Source organism: Squalius cephalus, assembly GCF_949319135.1.
Source record: "Squalius cephalus genome assembly, contig: scaffold_79, whole genome shotgun sequence".
Taxonomy (NCBI): Eukaryota; Metazoa; Chordata; class Actinopteri; order Cypriniformes; family Leuciscidae; genus Squalius; species Squalius cephalus.
Genome location: NW_027645807.1, coordinates 24,840 through 40,539, shown reverse-complemented (window position 1 = coordinate 40,539; position 15,700 = coordinate 24,840). Strand labels below are relative to the sequence as shown.

The following is a 15,700-nucleotide window of genomic DNA, read 5'->3' as shown; positions in this document are numbered from 1 at the left end:
TGTTCCATTAAAACACAATCATCACTTTAGGTACTTTTATGTATTTTGCAACTCATTTGTTGGAGTCATTATTATCTGTAATTTTACATCAACCTGTATTCATCAATTCACTAGCTCTTTCCTTTAAAAGGATTCCCTTAAGACTTAAATCTTTCAACCTTCTTTTAATCTTCAATCTTCTTACGACTTCCATCTATTAACTTTCCTTTAACTTTCTTTTCTCCCTTGCACGTTCTTTTCACTTTCTTTAGCACTGCGTTCACATTCTTAGTTCTTTCTCAGACGAAAACTTTAATATCTTCATTTAAATACTGTTCTACTTTCAAAAACCCACATTAATACACGTCACTTTCACGTTATCACTTTCTTTTCTGAGTGTCCATTTACAATTATAGGCTAAATGGCCCCACTGACCACAATTAAAACACTCTCTTTACCTATAGTTTGATCATTGAGCTTGCAAACAGCTCCAACTTACTGCACACCCTTGAAGCAGTGTGTCCCGATCAGGAATGTAAACAGAGCCACTGATAAGCAGTTCTCTGTATTCTTTTACAGTCCACCAGTGTGGATTCAATCACAATAGCCAAATCATATTCTTCATCATTATTATTGGCATAAAACATAAATTTTCATAAGTTGCAACGAAAATCACTCAACATATTCTAAGGGGTTTTCACTGAACATTTTCTTTTTTAACTTCACATTTCTTTGAAGTCAAAGCTTCAGAGCACAGCTGCTTACAGCGTTTGCTCTCTTCTGTCCTACTGTTTGTTTCAGGACTCTTCATAAAGTATAAACATTAGTATTATATGCCACCAATTTCATTAAAAACTGTGTTGAAACAGTATTCCTCTATCAAATGGTTAGGCTGCAGATTCAACTTAACGTTATCCATATTTTCTCAGTCCCACTTATCTCTGCTGTTTCACAAAAAAAACTAAATATCATATTACTCATCTCTCAATCCCTAAATCGCACAGGCAGCCATTATAGCTGCTTGCTCCTTCAACTCTTGTTATGAAAATTCTCTAGACATCATTATTTTACCAGTAAAATAAAATTGTTTCCCATTCTGCTTAATAAAACTTTTGTTCATCTTCATATCATGTTAATCCCTGTTAATCATACTCAATGCCTTATTTTTATCTAAAAACTCACTTTTCATACCATTTTTAACTTAATTTGACTTAACAGGCGTTCATAAATTGTTCCATGAACTCTATCTTGCCCTACATGCTAGTTCCTTCTGCATCTGTTCTCTTTTATCTGCAATCCAACAATTCTCTGTTTATAATTTCCATCAGGAAAAACATTCTACAGGGCTTAAAGTATTCCGGCACCGTGCCGGATCTCCGGCGTGCGGCCGTGAGGAAGAAAAAAAAAAAAATTTGTAACTTGCATGCGGTTTAATATTTTCGAGTCAATTGACTTCACCTACCAATCATATGAAAGGAACGCAGCTCTTACTAACGTTACAAGCCTATCAGAAGCGGAGCAGGGCGGGGCCTGGCAACACAGTGTGATTGAGATTTATATGTTGTCGGTGAAAGGAGCGCTAGTTCATGAAACTTGGGGATGATGTCCTACCCACGGGCGTAATTTCCTATGGGGACACTTTCCAAAATCCCGTTGTCCCCCCCACCCCCACTCAAATTCGTTTGTTATGTTTAACCGCACGCCGTCATTGCCACGGAGGAGCAGGACCGAGCCTGTGTAAAAGCTCACTGAATGTTCTAATGAGCAAGCAGCGGTTGCGGCACAGACAGTGATGGAACGCCAGAAACAACAACAGGTGACTTTAATGTCATCATGGATGAAAAGAAAGAAAGGAGATGTGAGTTGGTTGATTCAGTAAATTAGCTCAGGTCAGGATAATCATATTTTCTGTCTACACCTGTTGATAACTTAGCTAACGCTAACTGCTGCTTGGTAATTTCAGACTTATTTAATTTTAATATTTAATTAAATATTCTGTGTAGCTTACAAAAAACCAAAAACATTCTGTGTAGGCCTACCATGAAAACGAGTCCACTTTAAACCGCAGCATTTTCTGTCAGCAATGTATGACAACGTAAACGCATGCGATTAATTTTTGTCCAGCTTTAAAGTGTTTAAATATTTATTGCAGCGTCCGTTCTTTCTGTCATCCTTTGGGTTATATGATCATGCTCTCCTTCACGCAAATGTTTTAAACTATCAATGCCGCGCTGTCAGTGAATGTCCTCCTGAAACACACACTGACACACACACACACACACACACACACATAGAAAGACGCGCGCCAGGATCGCAGTCGACAGCGCGCCATCGAGTTCTCTTTCGCGCTTGAACGATAACACACACATTTATGCCAAAATGTCAGTTTTGTCGAGTATCTTCACAAGAACAGTCAAATGAGTTAAATACAATCTTAAATGGAAGTAAAGAGTAGAGAATGAGATCCTGTCAGCAGCGGCGGGTATTAAAGTGACAGCAATTCTCTCTGTTAGTAAAGTTAACCAAAGAACAATGGGAACAGAGAAAATTACTAACTGCTCAACGCTTAAGGATTAATCTATTTTTAATTTATAATTTATGCAGTGCGAACTGTTTTATAAACGTATTCAATTTCTATATAATTCACATCGGTTAGACAGGTAAGGTACAGGTAAATATGACATTTATCATGGGTTTAAGTGAGGATTGTTTTAAGTTCACTTAAATTAAAAGTTGTTATATTTTTTTAAGCCTAATAAATGTTTCAAATTTTGGAAAAATAAATTTTCATCGAGACTTAAGTAGCTATATCAGTGATACTGGTCTTCATTCATAAAAATATGCCATTAACATGCTTGAAAATAAATGGTGCCAATGAAGCCCCCCCCCCCCCCCCCCCCCCCAAGAAAATTTCAGGCTCAGGATTTTTTTTCACTTTAACCCCTGATTCTATCTTTCCCTACCTTCTTCAGTTCAACAAACTACTGTCTGTTCACAGTTTTACACACATGCTGAACACGACTACAACAACCTTTTTGTTAAACAATTATCCATTTCTCAATTTCTTGCATGCATTTCTGGCCGTAATTTTTCATTTGACACAAAATAGGTGTGTAAAAACGATCTGGTTTACTGTTAGATGACCCCATTTTGGCTGAGTCCCCCCTTCTGGTTTTCACAATTCGACACGTGTCTTATAATGTCTGTCAAACGTCTTCGACAGACCCGATCTTTCCCTTACCCCAAGATCGGTCGGGTTTCAGTTTGTAATTACGTTTTACTCAAAATCTTCCCATAAGCACTTTCTAGCGCTTGATTAATTCTGATTTGACGTGGCTCTTCCGTCCACTTAATTGATTTGATGTGGCTCTTCCGTCCACTTAATTGATTTGATGTGGCTCTTCCGTCCACCTAAATCGTTTAATTCTCGGGTTACTAGCGCTTTTGAGCAAAACTAATTAATCAGTAGCTGTGATTATCTGAATCACCTGTGGCCCTTCCGTCCACCAACGAGCTAAGTGTGGTAGAAACCGATCCGAATTCGTCAGATCAATTTCTTCCCCAAAAAATTGTGATTACCCGAATCACCTCTCGCTCGTACCAAAGACAGACACTCAGCCAACATGGTTCATGTTCACCTCAATTATCAAATTACACTTAAACTTCAATAAAACAATTTGCCGTGTCTTACCCAGATGCTTTTTGTCCTGTTTTCCCGCAATCACCGCGGATTCTTTATGTTCCCTCTCTCTTTTTTTTTTTCCTCTCTCTTTTCGTATTGGCTCTCTCTTCCCGTAATCTGTTGAGTTTCTATCCCAAACTGTCGAGGTATGAGACGGCCGCCTGTTGCTGCCGAGGTCGTGCACTTTCCCGTCAATCCGTTCTCAGGACCAGGAGAAGAAGCGTCCGCACAGGATCCTAACTTCTGACACCAGCTGTAATAACAATTTTTATCTCACTGGGAAAATATAGCATCACAGGTTTAAGGAACACTCAAAAGGCAAAATTGTAATAAAGAAGAAAAAGGTTTATTCACTGAGGATTCGTTACAGAGCCGCAGCTACCCAGCTTGTAAGAAACAATCCTGGAGACATAATAAAACTGAGACATCTTTATACAGGTCCCCAACATCTTGACCACACCCTCCTTGTTTAGTGTAATTTTACAGAAAAGATACCTTCTATCTTCAGCTGGTTTGGACTGGTTTCTTAACCCCCCCCCTGAGCAGACTACACTGTTCTTTGATTCTTGATAACTCAAACGGCCTTCATTTATGACCTAAATTGCCTCCTGCTATATTGCCTCCTGCTTCCCCTAAGGGGAGGGCATGGGACCCCATGTTTATTGTTAAACGACCCCTGTATTCTCCTGGCCGGATCCTTTCTCGTGCCCAGGTGTAAGTATTTATTACCCTGTCTTCCTGTCCCTTCTTCAGCTGTTAGAAAACCCCCCAGAGAAGCACATGGTCAGATGCTACTACACATAGTTAAATGAAATCAACAAGTTTAAATGAATAAACACAAGAACAATGAATTTTTCATGAACAACCCTAAAGCAGATCCAGCCTTGACAACATTCTCCACACCTTGCTCTTCCTCGTCCTCATCCTCTTCCTGCTTGTTCACCTCCTCTTCCTCGTCCTCATCCTCCTCTCCCTCTTATATTGTTTCCATCCATTGTTGGTATCAACATTCAGTGCAACATTTTGAGTAAATTTGGGACTCTGAACTGACTTGTATTATGTACAGTTGGTTTGGTCACATCATTAGAAATAAGTGTGAACAATTTTAAGTTGCTGTGTGTAAACGAGGACAGCTGTGTTGCAGTTGTGTTTAACTTTCGCCTACCTGTGTTTAGCATTTTGAAATGTAAGTGCATCACAGTGCAAAATGTGTTTTAGTGAGTGAGAATGTGTTTAGAGTTTTGAAAAAAAGAGTGCATGAGATTTGCAAACTGTGTTTTAACTACCTGAACTTGTTTTACAGAAAGAGTGATTTATTCGACAAATTGGTAATTGAGAATTTGGTTCAGAGAATGGGGTTTAGTGTTTTAGCAATTCAGAAAAACTGTGATACATATATTTATATTTGTTTTATTTTTATTGATATAAAACAATAGGCCACAATCCAATACAACTAAAATGTCATAAAAGCAGTAAGCATAGTTTCATTACAGAAAATTTTCAAATATCATCAAATCTGAGATTTCACACAGAAATATCACTCTTGACTCTTGAATGTTCAGATGTCTTGAACCGAGGCAGTGGGTGTGGCCATTCAGTCATACGGCCCCTCCCCCTTTGATTGACTCCTCCCCCACATCGTCATAATCTGTTATTAAAAACAAAATCTTAAACTATTTAACATTATTTTTAAATAAAAAAGTTAAATGTCAGTCTATAAACATGGAAAATATAAAAATAGTGTTAGAATATACTGAGAACAGAAATGTTACAATAACTTATGTAACAGGTTTCACATATCTTCAGTGACACTCATCACATCATCATCTCCTCCTGAACTCCCTCTGATCAACATTAATGACATAAAAATGTCACACTAGTTCATAAAACACTTTCTCATTTAATGGATAATTTTCCCTTACTTTGATTATACAGAAATCGTGTAATACTCGTGCAAACTTATATGTAAAGGGTGATATGTAGTGCAACTCACCTTGAGCGCTCTGTCTAATAATGATGACATCATCATAATTCTCTGGTGCATCCACTACACATGAACATGGAAGCCAAAATATATAACTTTAAGACTTTCAGTAACAAGCTTGATTAGATGAATATTATGTAAAATATTGTTAAAATAGTAAAAACACCTTTTTTAATAGAGTTCTGTCCATTGGTGATGACATCATCATAGTTCTCAGGTGTGTCTTCTACAAGGTTAACAATATTACATTTAAAACACACTTTTCTTCACAATACTTTAATATTGTTATTTAAAACTATATAGAATAACAGAACGACACCTGACTCACGATCTGGCTTCAGTCCATCAGTGATGACATCATCATAGTATCCCGGTGTGATTTCCTTCATCTCTTCTGCATCAACACAGAATATGTTTGGATACAAAAGCCAAAATATGTCCTTGTTGCAGGTCATGAGACCATTAAGTTATTAATCATCTGATAATAAATCATGTGATCAAATAAAAAGGTCACTGACCTTTCAGGCCACTGTCGTTGGTGACATCATCATAATATACAGTCTTGAAATCTTTTGCTAAAAAGGAGAACAGAATGTTAATACATAAATAATCAGCAGTGTTTAAAATGTATTGAGTCATTAGTCAAATGTTTAATAGAATTTGTTAATTACATTTATTTATTTAGGTTGAATTCAATGAAAAGTATTTTGAGTGGAATGAATATGAGCTTCTGCTGTCTAACCTGAGAGAAGCTCATCAGCATCTTCATACCCAGAATGCAGTTCTTCAGAGACGAGGCTCCCTGTTAAAGGAGAGAAAAACAGTCAGGAACATGTTCATCATCACAAACAGACTGAATCCTCATTTCCATTGGATCAAAAAAACATTAGAGGCAGAAATCCCATGGGTTTTTTTTCTGTTTGTTTTTTGTTAGGCCTATTAGCAAACACACATGTATCCTCACATGAACCCATTCCTCACTGCCTTCCAGAAATACACACACAAGAGACAAATTCAGACATGCACACACACATACACACACACACACACACACACACGTACAAACATGAATCGCTCCTTATTACCCTCTAAAAATACACACAGGAAGAGACACACACACACACACACACACACACACACACATAAACATGCACCTGCAGCTCTGTGGTTTACTGTGAGGAATTCTCTGGTTTAAAGCCGGAGGTTTAACAGGACTAATAATAGATGAACATCAAGTGTCTGACAGACTCTCTTATTAATCATATTAAATAAGTTTCACGGCTCATGTCTCACCTCTCTGAGTGAAGTGATTGTGTCTGTGATGAATCTCCTCATAAACGGCCTCAGTCGTCGTCCTGTGTCTCCTCTTAGAGAGAGCTGTGAGTGTAGACAGACAAACCTGCTGTCAGTTCACAACACATGACTGATCACACACTGAATAACACACAATATGACAGTCTCTGGATCTCTCCTACCTCTCCTCATCACTCTGTTCTGCTGAATCAGTATAAGCAGTGGCACTAAGAGCAGTAAGAGCAAAACTCCCAGTACAACCACAAGCACAGAGAGAGACACTGGAGGAGTTTGTGGAGGAGTGACTGATGTTGAGCGCACTGTCTGAGAAACTGGAGGAGAAGCTGATGTTGTTGTGGCAGGAGTAGTGGACACTGACAGATCTGGCAAATCTATCAAAACAGACACAGACAGATTAAAAATCATGCAAATACACAGTTAGTAGCACTAAAATGATGTGAAAATCACTATTATCGGTCAGTGTTTTGCTCTGACTTGCACAGGTGAGTCCAGCGTGCTCTTTGTGGGAGCAGTCAGTGTGGTTCTCCAGGGAGAGAGGACAGTCCCACAGGTGAATCTCATTCCCTCTGCACTCGACTCTGTTCAGCCACACAACACCTTCACCAGCACCAAAGACTGAATTCCCATCAGCCCTCAGTGCTGCTCCACAACCCAGCTGCCTGCAGACCACCTGAGCATCGCTGATGTCCCACAGATCAGCACAGACTGAACCCCACACAGCGTTATGATACACCTCCAGCCTCCCAGAGCACCGGCCCAAACCTCCCCTCAGTCTGAGAGGAACATGATCTAAATCACACGCAGAAACATCACTGACCAGCTTCAGGACAACATTTACAACAAAACACAGAAACTCACATCACTGACCAGAAATACATTTACAATGCATTTTATGACTATTTAAAGTTGTGACAAATTATGAATGTGGAATGTGGATTCAGTGTACAAGTGCTCAGATATTAATAATTCAAGATACTGTGAATAAAGAAAATGCATCCTTACTTGAACACTGTCTCTGGTGAGGAGATTCTGAGGTAGAACATGTCAGACGACTCCGAGGAGATTCACGAGTCTGCTCCTCTAAAATTAAAATGTTAAAATTTAATTAAATGCTGAATAGAAAAATTATTAATAAACATTATTAATTTATTATTTTACTTATTATTTTATTATTTACAAACATGATGTTTTCCACCTATCTTAAATCAGTTAAATATCATCTTACCTGAGCAGGTGATCTTGGCCACTTCATTATCACAGTCATTCTGTCCCCAGGGTGAAGATGGACACTGCCATAGAGTGGAATCATGACGTCGACATTTAAGTTTATCAAGCCAATTATGAGACTTCAGTCCCTCTGAATAATCGGGTTCACTGCCAGATCTTCCACAGTTCAGCTCTTGACAGATCAGACTCGCTGTGTCTCTGTCCATCTTGTTGTAACATATATTTCCCCAGGATCCATTGTAGAAAACCTCCACATTCCCTTCACAGCCCTCAGTTAACCTGATCTCTTTAAACTCTAGATGGAAAAGGATGTGCATTAAAAATATTGGAGTTTAAGTTGTGCTTAACCTAAAATATCACCAAAATAACTGGTTAATACAAGGCTAATGCATGCTGGGTAGCATCTGAAAAAGATACTTAATTATATTTTTATAATATACTATGAAACTTATTTACGACTTGATTCTGCTTGGTCAATAAAAAAATATTTAAAAGGAAGCGGCATCCATGGCAGTGCTGTCTATCAGACCATCATACAGTAAGATGGACTATGTTGTCAAATATGATCCATCCGCTCCTAATTAACCTGGTGTTTATTTAGCAAAAATTACCACCTTATCCCTTTAAATATTTGAAATGATATATTTAAAAATGAATCACATTACTTTACTGTTTACCTGAGCACACGACTCCTACATCCTCCTTGTGTTGACAGTCATGTTTCCTCCAGCCTGGAGAAGAGCAGTTCCACAGGGACGTCTCATTCCCCTCACACTCCACCTCATCCAGCCATATGGGTCCAGAACCAGGACCAAACCAGGCTGGTACCTGCTGGTTACTGAGGGCCACTCCACACTGCAGCTGTCTGCACACCACATGGGCATCTTTAATATCCCAGGAGTCATCACACACTGTCCCCCATGAGCCGCTGTGAAAAACCTCCAGCCTCCCTGCACAGTCTCCCCCAGAACCCACCAGCCTGATGGACCCGCGACCTGATATTCAGAGAGAGAAAAACACATTATTGATCACTAACAACTGAAGAATCTGCCCAGATGTTGTTGTTCTCACCAAGGCAGGTGATTGACAGCTGTTGTGTGGAGCTGCAGTTGAGAGTTTGTGGAGAGCTGCAGTTCCCCAGATGAGCTTCACTCCCAGAGCACTGGAAGCCCGTCACACACTCATGACTGTGTTCAGGACTGGATGAAGAGGAGCCGGAGAAGTTCAGCACAGAGCCACAGCCCAGCTGTCTGCAGACCACAGAGGATTCAGTGAGACTCCAGGAGTCCAGCAGAACTCTCCTCCAGACCTGATGGATGGAAACTTCCAGCTCCCCCTCACACTGTCTCTCTCCAGACAACCGCACCAGACCATCATGAACAGCCAGAGAGGAATCTAAAGAGGAGAGCTCATGTTTTATTTGCAAGTTTGGTAGTATGCTTTACATTAATAATACATAAAAATATAAAAAAATGAGCATAAAGAAAACTGAAATATTGCATTTATAGGCCTACTATTAAGTCTTTCAGGAGCATGAAATCAATGAAGTCTTCCAGTAATTTGGACTCACTAGAGCAGACGACTCCAACATCTCGTCTATGAGAACATTCAGCTCGACTCCATGAAGAGATGGAACATTCTGAGAGTTTTGTTTCATTCCCGTCACAATCAAACACATCAGCCCAGATTTCACCACTTCCCTCTCCAAACCAGTCTGATCCCACAACAGACACAGCAATCCCACAATCCAGCTGTCTACAGAGGACACTGGCAGCTCTCATATCCCAGCATGCATCACACACTGTGCCCCATTTACTGAAGTACTGATGCTCAACTCGACCAGAACAGACGTCAGGACCATTGACCAGTCTGAGATCAGTGTAACCTGGATAAAGAACAGAGAGTTTAGTTAAACAGTACAAAACATGCAAAAGAAATGGTTTAAAAAAGTTTTTTGAAAAGCTCCATTACCAGAACATAACAGTCCAATGTCACTCTCATGGGTACAGTTGTATTCAAGAGAAGATGATGTTGGACAAAAAGAAATATAAGACTCGTCTCCTCTGCACTGAATCTCTTGTGTCCACATCTGAGCGTCTCCTTTGCCAAAAGCATCTTCTCCCAGCACCTGTACAGGAGCCCCACAGTCCAGCTCTCTACACACAACCTCTGCATCCTGCTGGTCAAAGGCAGCATCACACACTGACATCCATGACCAATCATGAGGCACTTCTACTCTGCCAGAACAGAGAGATCCCCCAACCAGCCGGACTCCTTGAATAAAAAAAGGACAATTTTAATGATATTTGCTTTGCTTCTTGACCTATTACTTTATAAAACTAAACAATTTATTCTGACCAGTTTTTTTTTTTTTTTAATTGCCAGCAGTTTGTTTCATGCATAAAATTCACACAAGCTTCTTGCATTTCACGAAATTGCATTTACAAATAATTATCTAGAGTAAAAGAGTATGAGTATTTGACGACTGGTGTGCTGTCCGGGGGAGAGCTCTGAATGTGGCCCGAACCCAGAGTACACTCGCTTTCTTCATTTAATGAATAACAGGGGAGGAAAACTTTAGTAAGATAAATGCACCCAGGGTGTTACTAAAATGCATGTAGCACGAAATGCTCAACCTTTTAAAAATATATTTGTTTCGTTCGCAAAAGCGATTGTCTGGGACAAAAAAAAAGCATGTTGCACACAAATTGCTTCATGTACATTCCATCTAGTAATTCAGCACATCACATAATAGATTACTTCACCCCACACAGACAACCAAACAACCACCTGATGTAACATTGAATGTCGTGAGAAAATCTTTATTTATCCTGAAATTCTGTGGGGAAAAAGGTTATGAAATGAACGTGGATGAGCTAAGCTTACCAGAGCAAATGACTCCAGCATCTTCAGTATGTTTAGCTTCTACTCCCCATCCATTGAATCCACAGTTCATCAATGTAGACTCTGATCCAGTACACAGTAAACTAGAAATCCAGATTTGGCCTGATCCTTCTCCGAAGTGAGCACCCTTTGGTGCACTTAAAGCCTCTCCACATCCCAGCTCTCTACACACCACTGCCGCTTCAGACATATCCCAACCAGCATCATGCACTGTTCCCCACTGACCATCATGAAGAACCTCCACTCTACCAGCACAGGAACTCTTACCATCTACTAATCGCACTGTTTCTGAAGGTAAAAAGGGCAAAGAAAGATAGAGAAAAAAGAAAAACAATTGTTGTACAATATTACTCAATGATTTTATGTCCATACTTGTATAGTTCATATGTCGTTCACCTACCAGCACATACAACGCTCACATCATTGTCATATGAACAATTGTGTGAAGGTAACATTGGACAGAGAGCAAACTGATACTCGTCTCCTCTGCACTGAATCTCTTGTGTCCACATCTGAGCGTCTCCTTTGCCAAAAGCATCTTCTCCCAGCACCTGTACAGGAGCCCCACAGCCCAGCTCTCTACACACAACCTCTGCATCCTGCTGGTCAAAGGCAGCGTCACACACTGTGTACCAGGTGTTTCCATGAGGCAACTCTAGTCTTCCAGAACAGCGAGAACCTCCAACCAGCCTGATGCCTGAAATGATTATGATAACAAGCCATTTAAAATATCAAGACATTAAAAAAAATCCCCAAAATAAAATATATAATTCTAGTTCAAGTATATTTTTAAGTATACTTTATGTAGTAAGAATACTAATATCAATGTACTAGTAGAAAATTGTAAGTGTATTTCAATACTGCTTGGGACTAAATTGCAATTTTAACTGTCACCCCCGTTTTTGAGAATGGACATTAAAATGCACTATTCAAGCTTAAATGGTTGTAATTCAAGAATGCTTTGGAGTATAGACCTAAGTTTGGTCTTGTTTTAAAGGGAAAAAATAGCAGATTATTGCTGAAAGTGAAATTTAATATTTTTATTTTATATAAAATATATATTTTACAAAATATGTTTTACAAAAAAAATACTATAAAATCAAAGCCATATATCTAACCAAGTTGTGTTCCAAATTTGAAGTTGATATCACAAAAATTGAAGTTCCCATGAGATTTTGTTTAGGCGTATTACCAAAAATAGCCACCGGGTGTCATTGAATTCCATTGAATTTAACTGTGTGCATTCTGCCATAACAAATTAATAAATTTCTGTCCAAATATCACTTCTGTCACAAAATATGGAACCTTGAGACTCAGACCTTTCTGACAATATGTGTTTTGTCAAGATTAGAAAATATTTTGATCATAAATTATGAAACATGACGACGCCCAAAAGGGGAGGAGCCTGATCAAATAATTTAGAGTACCGTTTCTATGGTAACACAATGTCCAATTTCAAAACAGTTTTCACAGGATGAATTCTGAGATCGTAAGCTTTCAAATGATACCTAATTTATGATAACTACTAAAATATATAATGGAATAAAAAAAGGCAATAAAAAAAGATAATATTATATTTTAGAGGATAATATATATATTATACTTTTTAGAAGATAATATTATTTTATATTTTTTTTATTGACAAATACTAGATTAAATGTTTTATTATGAACTTTTAGCATGAAAACCAAAGTTTCAATTATTAAAAGTGTGTGCATCGACTTTTTGTGACAAAGGTCAGAACTCCTGTTATGATGTAGATTTTTTGATGTGCGCTCTTGTCATAAATTCATCTATTACTGTTCCTGCATAAATTGTAACAAAAAAACAGTGCTGAAATATCTATTAAGGAGTCTTAGACCTTTCCAATGATATATAGTTTGTCATGATTAAATTAAGATTTAATTGTAATATAGTGAAGTAAACTTAGGCGTCCCGTATACGGGACGGTGACAGTTAAAGGGTTAATGTAGCATCAAATATGATTAACCCAGAAGTTCACAGAACTTCACACATTTGATCTAACATGTTTATTAATTATTATTAATCAATTAAAAAATAAATACATTATTTAATAAAATACAATATTTAATATTTACAATATTAAGAGATATGCTATGAAGAATATAAATATTTCTAAGATTTTACTGGTGTCACCGTTGCTCTGTGAATAGGGGAGAAGGGCCAAGTAAGCCTATTCAAGTTAATTCATTATGTTATACCGAATTTAGCATCTTGCAGTACTTTTTGTTAAATATTTAGTCCATTTTGTCTTTGTTTAAAGTATTAGATTCAGTATTCAGTATTGTGTATCAAGCTGAATCGTCACATCAGTGTATTGTTACACCGCTATTGACTTGTCCAGCCCTGGATCTGGTGAGCTGTAATACTAATAGAACATCAGTTTTAATATTGTACATGAATTTATTTTTCAATTTCTGGTTTATTTTTAACATAAAGGTGAAAGTGTTTAACATTTAGAGTAAATTTTGTATATGAAATTAAACAAGAGAGTTTGCTGATTCAGGTCATGCATGCGCTCTCATTAAACATGCATAAGCCTGAGCAATACATAAAACAAAATTTATTTGTTACTGTCATGTAGATTTTTTATATTTGTACACAGTCTTGCAGCTTCTACTGTCACATCAAGATAGTGGTCATGTGCAGTATGATTGATATAACATTGAGCCGATAGATCGGTTCTAATCGGTTAAACTGTGTTATAACACTTGTTGGTTTCCACTATTTATGAACTTTGAACATTAATTTTAAAATCTAGTACATATTTTTAATAGAATAAATACATCAAATACATTTAATGTTGAAATCTAGACAGAAAACCAACCTACCTGAACAGATTACTCCAACATCTTCACTGTGCCCACAGTTATGTTCACCCATTTCTAATTTTGAGCAATTGAATATTGAGGACTCTGATCCACTGCATCTCACATTATCCATCCAGATTTGTCCTGATCCTGGTCCAAAGTGAGCGGCACGCATTGTATTTGAAGAACCGCCACATCCCAGCTCTCTACACACCACTGCAGTGTTTGACAAACTCCAATAATCATCACACACTGTTCCCCACTCTCCTTTATAATAAACCTCCACTCTACCGGCACAGGAATTATTACCATTCACCAGCCTCACATTTCCTGCAGACGAGATACAGAATGATTTACTGTATATATAATGCACAGTGAGAAGACAAACAACAACAGACTTTAAGTCATGCAAAACAGATGAACAGAGAAAATAACCATGAAAGAAGTAAATTAACATTTATATTAATTCAAATATTACATACAAAAGTGGAACATATGTTATGACCATTTCATAACTAACACAGAGTTAATCACATTAACTCACACATAATGATCCCGTGTGTGTGTACGTACCAGCTGTGGCGAGTCTGATCACAGATGACAAAAAAATGAGTGTTAGATAGCTCTCCATCTTCACTGATCATACACTCTTCTTGATCAACTCAGAAGTGAAAGGTTCAAGAGAGACAGAGACAGAAGGCTCTACAATCACCAAACAACAAGCCAATCAAAGTCACTTTTACCTTATTAGACAGAAGAGAGGAAATCATCAAAAAGTTTCACTGACAAATCAGGAGACGTATTTATGATTCTCACCATATTTATTAAAAGCACGTCAGCACTGATGAACAGGACTCCTCCTCCACCATAGAGACACTTAACTGGGGAGAAACATGCAAGATAGAGGGGTGACAGTCACACATACAGGAAACTGATTTCAGGAAACATTCCAGTTTATTTACAGCATCAAAGCACAGCATTTGCAGATATACAAATACAAACACTGATAACTAACTGCTTCATGTTTCTCACTTTGAGTCCATGTTTAGAAATATTAGTTGGATACAAACAGAAATCAAATGTGCTGTTTTAAAGATTCATTTTAACTACTATAATATATCCAGAAGTAGCCTAAATTGTGCACAGTACTGTAAATGTTATTTCACAAAAGAGTGTAAGGAAAATAGCATTTTGTTAAAAAATAATAATGATTTTAAAAAGACAATAAAGTATACATATGCCTTTACCCAGCTCATCATACTGGAATACTCGACGAAGTTTGCACTTTGCAGCTTCACTTCTGTTTAATACTGCAATACCGATCTATTCACCTGGGTGGCAGTAAAATTACTATGAGATGACAGACTTTTTTTAATTTTATTTTCTTATTTTTTTTTATTAATGCCATGAACCAGAACAATACAATGAGACATAATCATTCAAAGTAAAACAAATACAAAGTAAATAAAGTAAAATAAAATAAGAACAGTGCAAGAGGACAAGAAAAAAAAAGTATTACAAACAACAGAAAAACTTTATACAACATCATTTACAATGCTATAAGCTCTAATTGCCTTTTTACTTTACATTTTAAAACAGAACAATAAAGCTTAAAATCATTTTTAAAGCAAGAAAAGTTAGGTTTGGAGTCAGATCATTTCATTTTATGAATATGAAACTTCCCCATTAATATTAACAATTGTATGAAGTGCCTTATCTTTCTCAATCCCATTATCATTGAAGTGTATCATTATGTCAAATCCACTCAGCTGTAAATCA

At 37.6% G+C, this 15,700-nt stretch overlaps 1 protein-coding gene across 1 annotated transcript; it reads right to left on the bottom strand.

The window, feature by feature from the left end:
- Positions 1–5,082: 5,082 nt before the first annotated feature.
- LOC307154217 (scavenger receptor cysteine-rich type 1 protein M130-like) lies at positions 5,083–13,994 on the bottom strand (the record flags this gene model as incomplete). The annotated part of the gene is made up of 18 exons (XM_079898982.1): positions 5,083–5,309; positions 5,655–5,708; positions 5,812–5,871; positions 5,974–6,039; positions 6,164–6,220; positions 6,388–6,447; positions 6,939–7,022; positions 7,121–7,330; positions 7,434–7,748; positions 7,962–8,039; positions 8,185–8,481; positions 8,864–9,181; positions 9,258–9,581; positions 9,757–10,071; positions 10,158–10,460; positions 11,073–11,378; positions 11,491–11,787; positions 13,943–13,994. The coding sequence occupies 18 exons, from the start codon at positions 13,992–13,994 to the stop codon at positions 5,260–5,262; spliced, it is 3,246 nt and encodes a 1,081-aa protein (XP_079755108.1). The 3' UTR covers positions 5,083–5,259.
- Positions 13,995–15,700: the final 1,706 nt, after the last annotated feature.